We start from the raw sequence: 13,773 nt of genomic DNA, 5'->3' as shown, positions 1-13,773 counted from the left end.
AAAAAAAAAAAGAAGAAGAGAAAGAAGCGGCTGCCATATCTTGTTTATTCCTTATTTGTCCGAAATTAGGGTTTGTTTTCAAGAATGGAAACCATTGTGGGCTGTCCAAATTTTCTCCTGGCAATTTGTGATTTGTGGACTGTTTTGGGGTGGTTGTACACCGTTGATTGGGAAGTTGAAACCATCTTGATAATCTTGAGTTTGGAAACAACCCCAAAGGTATTTGGTGTAATTTGGCAAGTGCATGAAATTTGATTGGCTTTCCTTTGTCGGCCATACACAAAGTAATTGTGGCCAACCAAGTCCCAAAAGAAGAAAACCCTAACTGTCCATTATTTTACTTTGTCGTTTAAAACAAAAACAGCTAGCAACATAATTGTTTCGACCAAGCCAAATTTCAGAATTTTATTGCCAACCAGTCAAAGTGTTACATAGTGAACTGAACTACAAAGCCAAAAAAAACAAAATCAAAAGTTTTGGTCCACTACTTTTTGGAATTCTTGAATACTTTGAGTCTTGGGAACTTGTTTCACTCTCCTAGAGAAAAGCTTCTTGTATTCTCTTGCGGTGGTAAAAGATCTCCGTGATTTTGGAGTAAATTTCTTGGGAACATCTTGGATAACCCGTTGGGGGTGAGCCTGAAGAGAGTTATTAATGTCACCTTGTTGTTTGTCCATTCTCTTGATTCTTGTTCTTGAGCCAACCAAATCTGCCTCGTGTGTTGGCGCCTAAGGAAAATCGAACTTCAGCTTGTCTTTTGGGGTTAAGTGTCTCGCCAATTGGGTATTTAATAACTTAGACTAGCTGTGACCTTTGATTGGTTTTCCAAAACCAAATTGGTTCCTAACCTTGAGGTTTCCTAATCGTGAAAACTTTCAAAAAAATCACTTTCCTAAATTTTCTCCTAAATTTTCTCCCCTCTTCCTACCTTGTAGCCGCCCCTCTCACCTAGTTTTTAGGGTTTCCTTAGCCATCCTTCTTACACTCCCACCCTTACCCTAATTTTTAGGAAATTTTTTCTTACATTTTAGCCTCTATTTACTCCTACACTTTAGAAGTTTCTTTAGCCTTTTTCTTTTTTTTTTCTTTTTGGCCCCTATCCCTACATTCTAGGAAGCTGACCGCCACCTTTTCAGCTTTCTAGAAAAATCATTCGGACCTACTAACAAGCAAGGGCAGCTTGTGTTTCTAAAAAATAAAAAAAGAGTATTTTTCTCTTTTTGCGTCGTGTCTTCTTTTCTTCATATCTATCAGTGTCTTAGTCCTCTTTTGTTCCTTTCATTTGAGTCGTATCATTCCATTTCATTTTGTCCCTCGAATCAAATCATCCCTATTGGTTCCATCCATTGAGTCTTCTCCATTCCATTGAGGATTGCCACATTCTCATGATCCAAAATTTGAAGTTGATTGTTTACTTGGTAGGAATTTTACTTTCTTCAAGGTAAGCTATCAAGAGGTTTTAAGAGCATTGGTGAGATCATTGGAGTGTCTTGTAAGTGACATACACGACAGTTGAATGTAAACACGTGAAGGAGTGCGTGAGGAATATATACTTGTTTCTTCTCAACTAATTTTTGTAGGATACCTACATCATGTTGGAGGAGAGCGACGCATCCAAATTTGACTCCAAGTTGCATAACCAAGCAATGATGGGGAAGTTCCAACGCATGCTTAAGGAGTCCATGGCATCCATACACCAACAGATGGACCGCTTAGAGCTTTCTCAAAATCGGTCCAACACTACCCATCAAGGGTATGTAGCCTTATCATCGACGCGGGTAGTTGTACCAACGTGACAAGTACTCTCATGATGGATCATCTTTCCTTACCCACGTTAAGGCACCCTAACTCATACCGCTTGCAATGGCTCAATGAGAGTAGCGATATCAAAGTCACCAAGCAAGTGATGGTGCCTTTCCAGATTGGGAAGTATGTGGATGAGATCCTTTGCGACGTCGTTCCCATGCAAGCTTCTCACATTTTGTTGGGACGGCCATGGCAATATGACAAGAATACTACTCATGATGGATTCACCAACAAGTATTCCTTCTTGCACCACAACAAGAAGATGACACTTGTTCCTCTCACACCACAGCAGGTGCATGAAGACCAACTGCATTTGCAACAGGAGCATGAACGAGAGGTGGTTAAAAAGTCACCCGATTCTCAGGCAATTATTAGAACACCGGCCGAGAGGATATCAAATCCTAATACATCTAGTCGATTGGACAAACGCCCTATCTTGCTTGCAAAGAACAAGGAAGTTCACAAATTACTTTTGTCCAAACAAGTTGTTTATGTCTTATATTGCAAAGAAGTGGTTCTACTCTCTCATGAGACATTCAATGACTTACCTCCTGAAATCTCTTCTTTGTTGTAGAAATTTGAGAACGTTTTTCCAAATGAGATCCCAAGTGGACTTGTACCACTCAAAGGAATCGAGCACCAGATTGATTTCGTTCCTGGAGCATTCCTTGCCTAACAGACCGGGCTATAAGATGGGTCCTGAAGAGACTAAAGAGATCCAACGGCAAGTAGATGAGCTCTTAGAGAGAGGTTGGGATCGAGAGAGCATGAGTCCATATGCAGTTCCAGTCATCCTCATTTCAAAGAAAGAAGGCACTTGGAGGATGTGTGTAGACTACCGTGCCGTCAACGCCATCATAATTAAGTATCATCACCCTATGCCTCATTTAGATGATATGCTTGACGAATTGTATGGTGCAGTCATTTTCAATAAGATTGATCTCAAGAGTGGCTATCACCAAATTCGGATGAAGGAAGGGGACGAGTAGAAGATGGCCTTCACGACTAAGTATTGTCTGTATGGGTGGTTAGTTATGCCTTTTGATTTGACTAACGCTCCTAGTACATTTATGTGTCTTATGAATCATGTGCTTCGCCCGTTCTTAGGTAAATTTATTGTTTATTTTGACGACATTCTGATATACAGCAAGAGTCCTGAGGAACATGTAGCACATATACGTGCCGTTCTTGATATTTTGCACAGGGAGAGGTTATGCGCTAATCTTGACAAATGTACTTTCTGCACTAATGAGCTTATTTTCCTTGGTTATAAGGTTAATGCACAGGATATTAAAGTAGACGAGAGCAAAATCCAGGCCATCAATGAGTGGCCCATACCCAAGACCATGAGTGAAGTTCAAAATTTCCACGGCCTTGCTAATTTCTATCGCCGGTTCGTGAGGGATTTCAGTACTATTGCTGCCCCTCTAACCGCCATTATCAAGAAAGATGTGAAATTTGAATGGAGGGAAACTCAGGAGAAGGCGTTCCAACTCCTTAAACACAATCTCACACACGTACCCTTATTGTTCTTACCTAGTTTTGATAAAACTTTTGAGGTTGAATGTGATGCTTCTGGTGTAAGAATTGTAGCCGTATTGATCCAAGAGGGAAGGCCAATCACATACTTTAGCGAGAAGTTCAATGGTGCGGCCTTGAACTACTACACTTACGATAAGGAGCTCTATACTTTGATTCATGCACTGGAGATATGGCAACATTACATGCAGCCTAAGGAATTTATAATCCACACTGACCACGAGACATTAAAACATCTCAAGTCTCAACACAAGTTGAGTAAGAGGCACGTACGGTGGGTCAATTTTGTAAAATCCTTTCCCTATGTGATCAAGTACAAAGCTGGCAAGACCAATGTCGCTGCCGAAGCACTGTCCAGGAGGTACGCCTTGATTGCTTTATTTGATGCTAAACTCCTTGGATTTGATCTTATAAAAGAACTCTATGATACCGACTCGAATTTTTTTGCTATCTATACATCTTGTGTTAAGTCGGTTCAGGGTAAGTTTTTCATACATGATGGATTTTTGTATTGTAATGATAAATTATGCATTTCGTCATGTTTTATTCGTAAGTTACTAACCCGTGAAGCTCACGGAGGTGGCTTGATGGGACACTTTGGTATCACCAAAACTTTGAGTGCTTTACAGGAGCATTTCTATTGGCCACGCATGTGACGGGATGTGGAGCGAGTGGTGTCACGATGCATCACCTGTCACCGTGCCAAATCCAAGCTCCAACCCTTCGGTTTGTATACACCTCTATCTATTCCTTCAGAACCTTGGGTTGACATTTTCATGAATTTTGTGCTTGGTCTACCTAGGAGTAAAAGGGGTCATGATAGTATTTTTGTCATTGTTGATCGATTTTCTAAAATGGCTCATTTCATTCCATGTCATAGGACGGATAATGGTACTCACATAGTTGATATCTTCTTTAAGGAAGTTGTCCGTTTGCATGGTGTCCCTAGGACTATTGTGTCTGATAGAGATGTTAAGTTTCTCTCTTATTTCTGGAAGGCTTTGTGGGGGAAGTTGGGAACTAAGTTGCTATTTTTAACATCCAGTCACCCCCAAACGGATGGCCAAACTGAGGTCGTTAATCGCATATTGTCTACGTTACTTAGGGCCATCGTTAAAAAGAATCTCAAAACCTGGGAAGAGTGTCTATCCCATGTTGAGTTTGCTTATAACCGTACAGTTCATAGTGCTACACAGTTTTCTCCATTTGAGATTGTTTACGGTTTTAACCCATTGACTCCCTTGGATTTGATGCCTTTGCCTTTGTCTGAGCGTACTCATCTTGATGGCAAGAAGAAGGCCAAGTTTGTCCAGGCTTTACACCAGCAGGTAAGGGCCAACATTGAGACTCGCACCCAACAGTACCTCAAGCATGCCAACAAGAGCCGGCGTCGCGTAGTGTTTGAACCAGGTAATTGGGTCTGGTTACACTTGCGCAAGGAGCGTTTCCCTGTCCAGCATTGCAACAAGTTGCTACCCCGTGGTGATGGACAATTCCAAGTTGTGGCGCGCATCAATGACAACGCTTACAAGTTTGATCTCCCCGGTGAGTATAATGTCTCGGCCACCTTTAATGTTGCTGACTTAAGTCCCTATCTTGCAGATGATAAGTTCGATTTGAGAACAAATCTTTCGCAAGAGGAGGGGAATGATGAGGAGGTCGAGAGTACTATCCAAGGGGAGCAAGTGAAAGTGCCATTGGGGCCTACGACACGATCTCGCACGAAGAGGTTGAATGAAACACTATAAATATTGGTCCGTGCGGCCCGAGAGTCAAGTGGAGAACCGAAAGCCATAGAGGGCCTCAATGAAACTAGAGATGTTATCCTACTTTCGGCCATCCATGAGGATTAGTAGTGTCAAATTCGGTCAAGGGCCCATGGCCCATTACTAGCTTTAGTAGAGTGCAATAAAGAGATCCAACTAACTTGTGATTTGGACCTTAGTAGTTGTTCAGTCCTTGGGTCAATGGTCTAGGCCATGTGGGCCATCTTAGTGAGTAGCTTGGCCCATTAGTCTTTATTACTAGTTTAGTATTTAATGAAGCATTGTTGCTTCTAAGAGCAGTTTTTTGATGATTAATAAAATACATTTGAGAGTTCTCTTAAAACTTCATTGAAGTACCTTGAATATCTTAGATTCAATTCTTTGGTATTCAATTGACTTATCAATTTAGGACCGCGCTAGATTGTGGCGTCTTCTACCAATACCGAGATTCGTTGACCACGTGATCAACGGGTTTAGGTGATTACGCTGCGTTCATGTGTCATCAACGTAAGTCCTCGCCTTCTAGATCCTATCCTGTCTGTACGGGTTGCATCACAAGGTTGGTGCCGTTCGTATCAAATCCATTAGATGAAACCTCAACCACCACCTTATTAAAATGACTGACCTTGAAAGGAAATGAGACATTGAATGCCTTGCCACATTTAGTAGTATCTTCACCGTCTCCAACATCATTAGGTGCAGATTGCAATAGAGAAATTGTTGAATCTCAGTACTATGTATTCCAAATCCAAGTAGCTTCTCAGTATTGGTAGGCAGATGTTCGAGCACATGCATTGACGTGACACTAATGCTATTAATGAGTGCATACCAAGACTTGTAAACACTCTTAAAGCACACCAATGACTTGCCTGGAGGTCTTAAGAGTATGTTTACCATTATGTCTGGTAGTAAATTGCCTTCTATGACCATGTTTAGAGGTATCCCATAATTTTCTGTAATAATAAACAATGGCAAAATTTAGAGAATTACAATGTATGATTTTTTTATCATTTATAATAGCAATTTGCCACAAGTAATATGGTGTTTTAGTTTCTCATTTTAATGCAAAATGTATTCAATTTTACTCAATTGGAATATATGTTGTTAATGAATTGACAAACCAAACCATAATACTTATTCTTTGGATTATTTAGTAAACAACTATGAGAAACATACTTTTCCAAATAAAGAATGAGTAATTGAACGTAAAAGATTATTTGAAATGTCCAAAATTCTTCCCATTTTCAAACATCTATCTCCTCAAAAGGAAAATATCTTTCTCAAATCATTCATGCATGGAAAGTTTCTTTACATTTCCAAATTGCCAAAAACCATTTTAACTTTTTATTTGAAGCTTTGAAAGGATCACTAATATATTGAATAAAAAGAACGTATTTAGAAGAATTTTATTATCACCATATCTATCCGAATGAGTAAAATAAAAACTGCTATTCTAACTTAAAAAATTCATAAATTTATACTAGTATAAAGTAGAAAAATTCACCTAAACTCAAACTTTATTTAGCAACTCTATCCAAAAGGCTTGAAGGATAGTAATAAAAAAAAGATTGAATGACAACAGTTTGAAATGAGTTTAAGAAAATCAATATATTTATAAATCTAACTTGATTGTAGAAAATCTTAGGAAGTCTGAGTTTACTACTAATACCAAAAATATTCTATCAACAAAGTGGCATTTTAAGAAAAAAAATGTGGCCATATTAGAAGTCGTCATTTTAGAAAATCATAAATTTGTTACAATGCTCTATTTATGCATTCTATTTCTGACAACATAAAAGGGTAACTAATTTAAACTTTAAGAATCGAAAAAGGATGAAAATGATTTCAAAATATGTCAAATTTAAATATACAATAACATTGTAGATTTACGCCTCTATTGGCTTAGCAAATATACGGTTGAAAACTTGAAATTGATAATGCATAAGGAAAAGTTTTTTAAATACAATGTTCCAATAGCACACTCCCAAAACATCCAAATAATAATAATAATAATAATAATAATAATAATAATAATAATATACTACCACTCCTAACTTTTATCCTCCGCTACCATCCCTCTCCACTCTACATCCCATTACCAATACCATCTCCTATCTCCTACTTCTCTAACTCTAGTCATCGCCTCGCACTTTCTTATTTCCTCTTCCCCATCCCCTGGTTTTCCCCTTCCTCTGTCCCTTGGTTTCTCATTCCCTCCTCCTCCCCTCTCATCCTTCTTTCCTCCCCCTAGCCATATCCCACCTTTTTTTCCCCAACTGCGGCCACCACCTCACACGTCCTTGTTTCTCCTTCCCTCCTCTCTCCCAAATCTCTCCTCACTTCCATCCTCTCCCTCTCTCCCCCTCGGACCCCTCATCTCCCCTTCCTCCCACGATTACACCCAATCTAGTCGTGGGTAGGAGGGAAGGGGGTAAGAGAATGAGAGTTCTCATTTCCTTCCTTGCACTCCTTGGAACCCTCTTCTCTCCTTCTTCACACCCCTTCCTCTCTCCTTTCTCCTGTGATCAAATCCAGTAGTGCTGATGGAGAGGAGAAATTTGAGAGGGTACATGGGAAGAGAAGGGGAAAGAGAGGATGTGAGAATTCGCAAAATTTTCTTTATTTTTGGATTCCTATTGCTAGCTCATTTAAATATTTAATTGTCCTTTTATTTCGAATATTTTATTTCAACCTTTTTAGACCTAATGACATGGAACTATGGCTTACTTAAAATTTTAAAATAACTCGTTTCAAAATTTAATTTTTTGAAAGCTTGTTAAGTGAGAATAGTGGATACGCGTTTGGAGACAATAATCTATTCGAGAATACAATAAGTTTGGAAAATTGGAGACTTGTACATTAGTCTTAAAATAGCTATTTTATGTTTAAGTGTTCAATTATTAGTTAGTGATACTATCGTTATAAGAATTTCTTGGAAATTTCACTTTATCGCGCACAAATCGGAGGTATGCGTTTTCGTGTGCGCGATTAATTGAGGGACTTTAGACCTTTATTTTTAAACTATTAAGAGTGAATAATAATAGTATGAATGAAAGTATATTAGAGGTTTAGTGCACAAGTGAAACAAACCCGAGAGGAATCGGGCACGAAACGCGTGCGAACACGCACGACTTGTTTTTTATGTGAATGTGTAATATAGGTTGTGTACAAAGTTTCCTTAAAAATTTACGTGATTTGGATGAGTGAATGTTGAGATTTCGAAAATTTGCCGAAACTGGAATTGTGTCCCGTATTGCCCTGGTAGTGATTTTGTTTCGGCCATAACTCTTTACTCCGACGTCGAAATCGAGTGCCGTTTGTGGCACTAGAAACTAGACATTTTCAGTTTTCCAATGGTATAAAATGTATGCCTTGGTTCTACCTGAGTGAGCCGTACCAACCTTGTAAAGTTGCCTGTTCTGTTTCGCGTCTGTACTGGAAGCCTTGTTATGAGCTGCAACTTGATGCTCAAATATGAGCTAGTTTTGGACAGAATTTTGAAACAATTCCTTCTAAGAAATTGTAACCTCATGAATGTAATTTTCAACGCCACTGACCACGCTCAATTCTGAGTTCAATTGAGTGAGATGTGGCTGAATTTCAGAACTATCTTCGTGAAAGAAAACCCTAATTCTGGACTGATCTATAGCTAATCTTGATTTAGGACTTGTTATTCAAAATCCTCGGTGTTAATCACCTATTAAATGTATTTTGGATGTTTCCTAGACTTTTTCCTCATAAATGAATTATGTTCGAGGAATTCTCATTAGCCAAATGTTTGAGAAAAGGAAAACTAAAGTGCAAGGCAGATTTGCCTTGGAAATTCTTGGAATTTCGATAGTTTTGTTAAAGGATTTCCCGTACGAGTTTTTGCATGAAAATTTACATAGGAATACCCCTTAGATGGTAGTGTAATACTGCTAACTTTGGTGCCATTCCGAGTTCATTTAGATACTCCACTAAAGTACCAAAGCTCAAACTTTAAACCTGGAAAACCCCTGTTTGAGGAGGAAATTTCAGTGACTTTGAACCACTATATCTTAGTGCTCAAAACTCCAATTCTTGTTCCGCTTGTTGTGTTGAAAACGTTGATTGTAACTCTAATTGAGTTTCAATTTTAGAGGCTATTTCGTATAGTGTGAATTTTGTCGAATTTCCAAACTTTACCGAAAATCAAGCCAAATCTGTCTTGGCATTCCAAAACAGCCACTTTGAGCCAAATTTTAAATATCTTCCATTTGGAATCATGGAAAGGTGTTTTCTAGGAACTTTTAGTACTTTGGAAATAATTTCCAATGGTACCAAATTTTCCAATTTTAGACTTTCAGAGAGTGAGTTATGATTTTTCCAAGAATGCCCCTAAATTCGATAATTCTTGACCTTTTGAAAAATTTTCACGCGAGAACAATTTCAAAGAATCCGGCCGTATATCCGACTAGTTCTTGGCCGGATAGTTGGCCGGATTGGTGGTGAAAATTGAAAAAAAAAATTCGGTTGCTCTCTGCTTCGAATCCGGCCAGAAATCCGGCCAAATCTTGGTTGGATTGTGACGTGTCCCTTCGCAGTCCAGCTTTGGTCGTTCGTTTGGAAAATAATTTACATGATTTCATACCTACTTACTTCCATCCAATGATTTTAATGATAAAAATCAGATTTTCTTGTGTTCTTGGACTTTAAAACCTTGATTTACAAGAAGATTTTAGGCTCGTCTTCACGATATTTTCTAGATTGTACATGTGTACGATCTTCCATGATAATTGGGATTCATAAGTGATAGTTTATTATTAATTACTCAGGCACGAAAAGGACCTTCAAGAGGATTCCACGGTGGATGCCTGAATCTTCGAGTGGACACACTTTCTTGTTTTCTTGTATTGGTGAGTGTCAAGTGTATGAGTACTTGATACATGTTTAATTGTTATAATTGATTGGAGATTTCGAAAATGGAGACTAGTGTGTATTTTATCACACTCGTTCTCATTTGAAATGAATGATTCATGAGTAAATTGATTGAAATGGAACGAATGAATTATGAATGCTTGATTGAATGAAATGAAATGATTGAATGCTTGCATGAAATGAAATAATATGCTATGACTGCATACGTCGCCAGAGTGAATCTCCTCGACTTACAAATGTTAATTGGGGGACACCCAATTTTCACTGGCCAACTTTGGACTCGAGCCGGCATGGGTTTAGTCGGGCTTCTTGGTGAACCATGAAAAAATATAAACTTGACCTACTGAGAGGTCTTGCTTGGCATACTCAAGCAGTATTGTCTCAAATAAATGACAGGCAGGCCCAGTGCAGGGGTATGTAATGGTGAACGGGGACATGATAAGTGTGATTTTACGGACTATAACCTACCCGATTGACGGAGTGTCAATTCGTGGAGGTTCTTGATCGTGCAAGTGAAAAATAGCTCCTGAGAGCTCATATATCCTTGAATTGTTTTTGTTTACTTTTTTTGCTCGAATTGTTATTTACTTGAGTATTATTGTTTTACCCGTTAATTCGGATTGTTACTTAGATAATGTGCTTGCATGTGTATTCTTGGCCACACGAGCGATTGCACACAGCGTAGATTTGTTTTCTTTAACAGAGATGGGCATGGAGTAAGACTTAAAGAAACTCTTTGGATGTACTTTTGTATTAGGGTTTCAATGTAATTGACTAGACATCTTGACTGTCTTGACTGTTGTATATTTTGGGAAATGATGTATCTTTCGAGAACCGATGTAAGGATTGGATGATTGTTATATATTGTTAAATTCGAACGTTTCCACATTTGCTTACTTTACATCGTGGTAATGGCTTGTATTGTATTAAGTTTGATTGAAAGTTGTATCGAATCCTGACGAGAGTTGGGCAGGCGTCCCTCAGATACCCTTTGGTTCACCTTAGTGAGAAGTGGGGGGTCACAGAGGAGAGAGGAAGAAAATAGAGAGGATATGGGAAGAGAAATGAGGGGCAGTGGGCCGTGGCATTGGTGCAAAAGAAGAGGTGGTAGGCAATTGTAGTGAGAACTTTTAAAATGTTTTTAAACTATCCCAAAAAAAATTTGAATTTTAAAATAATCTCCAAGATACATTTACAGTGAAAGTTTTTCATATACAATGCTATAGTGAAAAGTACCCTAAAAAGTATCTAATCCATATGAACTAATTTATAAAAAAAAAATAAAAAGACTAATGTTTAAAATATTTTTAACCCTATCTAGCCCAAATTTTAAACCCTGAATCTAGCAGCTAATACAACTTAAAGAGCCATCCCTTGGTCATTGGACCAACCCTAGTGGCTTATTTTAATAAATTAATAATATTTGAAATTATTTTCTTTATAAATAAGAAATGAGATTCTTAACTTTAAACTACAAATCATGTACGCAATTAAAATATTTTATTAATTGTTTAAAACTATTTAAATGAAATTGACTATCATATTGATTATAACATATTTAAATTTATGAATTTACTAACAAATTTACATGAGATTTTCATTTTTAATTTCCAACCCAAACTTACTCTACTTCAACTTTCCTCTCCCTATTATCCTCTATCACTCTCACACTCTCCCTATCATTCACCTTTTATAACTACTACATGAAGAGTTGATCAATCATAGTTTTTTCTAGTTTACAGCTATAGAATCCAAGCATTTCACATTGGCTCACACTTGAATAGACTCGATTTTCAAAGACCCAATGGCCCAGATAGTGCCACACTATTTTACCAAGTGGTGTGGCATAATCTGGACCATTGGGTCTTTGAAAATCAAGTCTACCCAAGTTTGGGTCTTTCACATTAGTAATATTTGACTTTTTTCTTACACTCTTTTATATTATGCCTTGCAATTCTTTTCTTCAATAGCAATGTAGAGATCATTGCTCCACTAATACTAACCACAATATAAACAAATGAAATTTATAAGATATAACTAATATGTGCTGGTATATGTGTGCGTGTGTGTGCATCATATTTGTAATGATACTACATCTTCTTAAATAGTTCCTATATTGTTATTCTATTTTGTTTATTATATATGCATCTTCTTTCTCTTTTTGCAGCAGGGATGGAGAATTTACCTCTTTGATCTTCTTGGGATCCATTCGTTGTCAATGACATTGTTCTTCAATTTCTGTAATTGCAATTGCAAAGACTTCTAATATGCCCTTGGAAAGCTTATCATTCTACTATTAAGTGCATCGACAGCAGGAGGATTGATAGTAGTAGTGGTGGTTGTCTTTTGTAGATTTAAAAAAAAGAACAAAGTTGATGTAGGTTAGGTGGCGTTTGGTTTTCGTTAAAGTTGTGGTACACTAGCGTGCATCTAGTTTTAACCTTGTGTATTTGTTGCATGTGGTATTTATGAAAGTTTTTCTATAGATATCACCTATATAAATTGTTGTTCTTACTTTAAGGCATCTGCCACATTCATTTTTTCCATTCTTCTTCTACGACAACCTAGTTCTTCCATAACCATGTATAATATAATATCTTAATGCATCTGCTATAATGAACTAACTTTGTTCATTAGGTAAAAGATATCTTTCTAAATACACGTGGACAAATGATAATAATAAACTAGTAATACTATATTTTGATTTTTGAATAAGTAATCATTGCTCTTCAAGTGTTATAATCTTGCATATTAAATAGACCATTATGAATTATCTATTTAGATAATTGAAATTAATTTTGTCCTTTAGATAAAAGATATTTTGCAAATACATGGTCAAGAAAATTCTTGAGAAAATAATAATACTTGACTTTTGTTGTTATAGATTTTTGTTTTCAAATAAGTAATTAGTATTTTTCAAGTGTTAAAATCCTATATATTAGATAAACCATTATGAGTTATCTATTTAAAAGAGTTTGAATTAATTTTGTCCATCAGATGAAAAGATGCTACTCCCTCTATCCCATTGAAAGTGCCATACTTTTCTTTTTTTATTATCTCAAAATATTTGTCATGTTTGATATTTCTAGTTACTTTGTACTCTGAAATTACCCTTATACCCTTCATTAATGATGCATAAAGACAAATATGATGTGATTGCTTTTTACTTTTTACTTTGACCAGTACATGATTAAGGGTAAAAGTGGAACAAAAGCAAAAATTTTTTGGTAGAGTATACTATGCATAAAAAGCATATATTCCCAAACATGATTAAATATATGGGACAGAGGGAGTAATTTTTTTCTCGAATGAGATTAAGGGATTTACGTAGAAATAGTTAATTGTGCAAATGGTAATAGTATATTCTGATCAAACTATAGAGCATTTTTTATAATTTAGACAAATCTTGAAGGAGGTAAATGTAGTTTTTTACAAAAGAGAATTATTTTGTCAATTTTCTACTTTCGTTACTTTGGTTTCAAGCTATCACTCATAGGGTTAAACTATAGGGTTTGTTTGGTATCATACTCAATCTTCAAGAGTGGTAAATCTAATAACCCATCAACTTTTGAGGCTCAACATCAACACTAACACATTCTGATATGATATAAAAAAAAAATTTGTGTCAAAAATTTTTTTTTTTTACTTTCTTATGTTTAATTTGGGTGAACTTATAAGTAAGAGGTATTCTAGAATTGGATAAAAGTTATAGATTCATGAATTTATATATAATTAGATTTTTTGTCCTAATTTGAGTTCAATT

General features: G+C 36.7%; 1 protein-coding gene across 1 annotated transcript; it reads left to right on the top strand.

Moving 5' to 3' along the window:
- The first annotated feature begins 1,649 nt into the window (after positions 1-1,649).
- Positions 1,650-2,380, top strand: LOC140005423 (uncharacterized). The gene is made up of 2 exons (XM_072046413.1): positions 1,650-1,753; positions 1,840-2,380. Exons 1-2 carry the CDS (start codon positions 1,650-1,652, stop codon positions 2,378-2,380), a joined length of 645 nt encoding a protein of 214 aa, XP_071902514.1.
- The last annotated feature ends 11,393 nt before the right edge of the window (positions 2,381-13,773 follow it).

Source organism: Coffea arabica, chromosome 1c (genome assembly GCF_036785885.1).
Source record: "Coffea arabica cultivar ET-39 chromosome 1c, Coffea Arabica ET-39 HiFi, whole genome shotgun sequence".
NCBI classification, from domain to species: Eukaryota; Viridiplantae; Streptophyta; class Magnoliopsida; order Gentianales; family Rubiaceae; genus Coffea; species Coffea arabica.
This window is presented reverse-complemented; position numbering and strand designations above follow the sequence as displayed.

What these genes read in the sequence shown, in the direction of transcription:
- LOC140005423 (XM_072046413.1), top strand. Translation starts at nt 1,650, where the DNA reads ATGGGGAAGTTCCAACGCATGCTTAAGGAGTCCATGGCATCCATACAC. An exon ending in TCCAACACTACCCATCAAGG is followed by an intron (nt 1,754 to 1,839) that starts GTATGTAGCCTT and finishes ACCCACGTTAAG; the next exon opens with GCACCCTAACTCATACCGCT.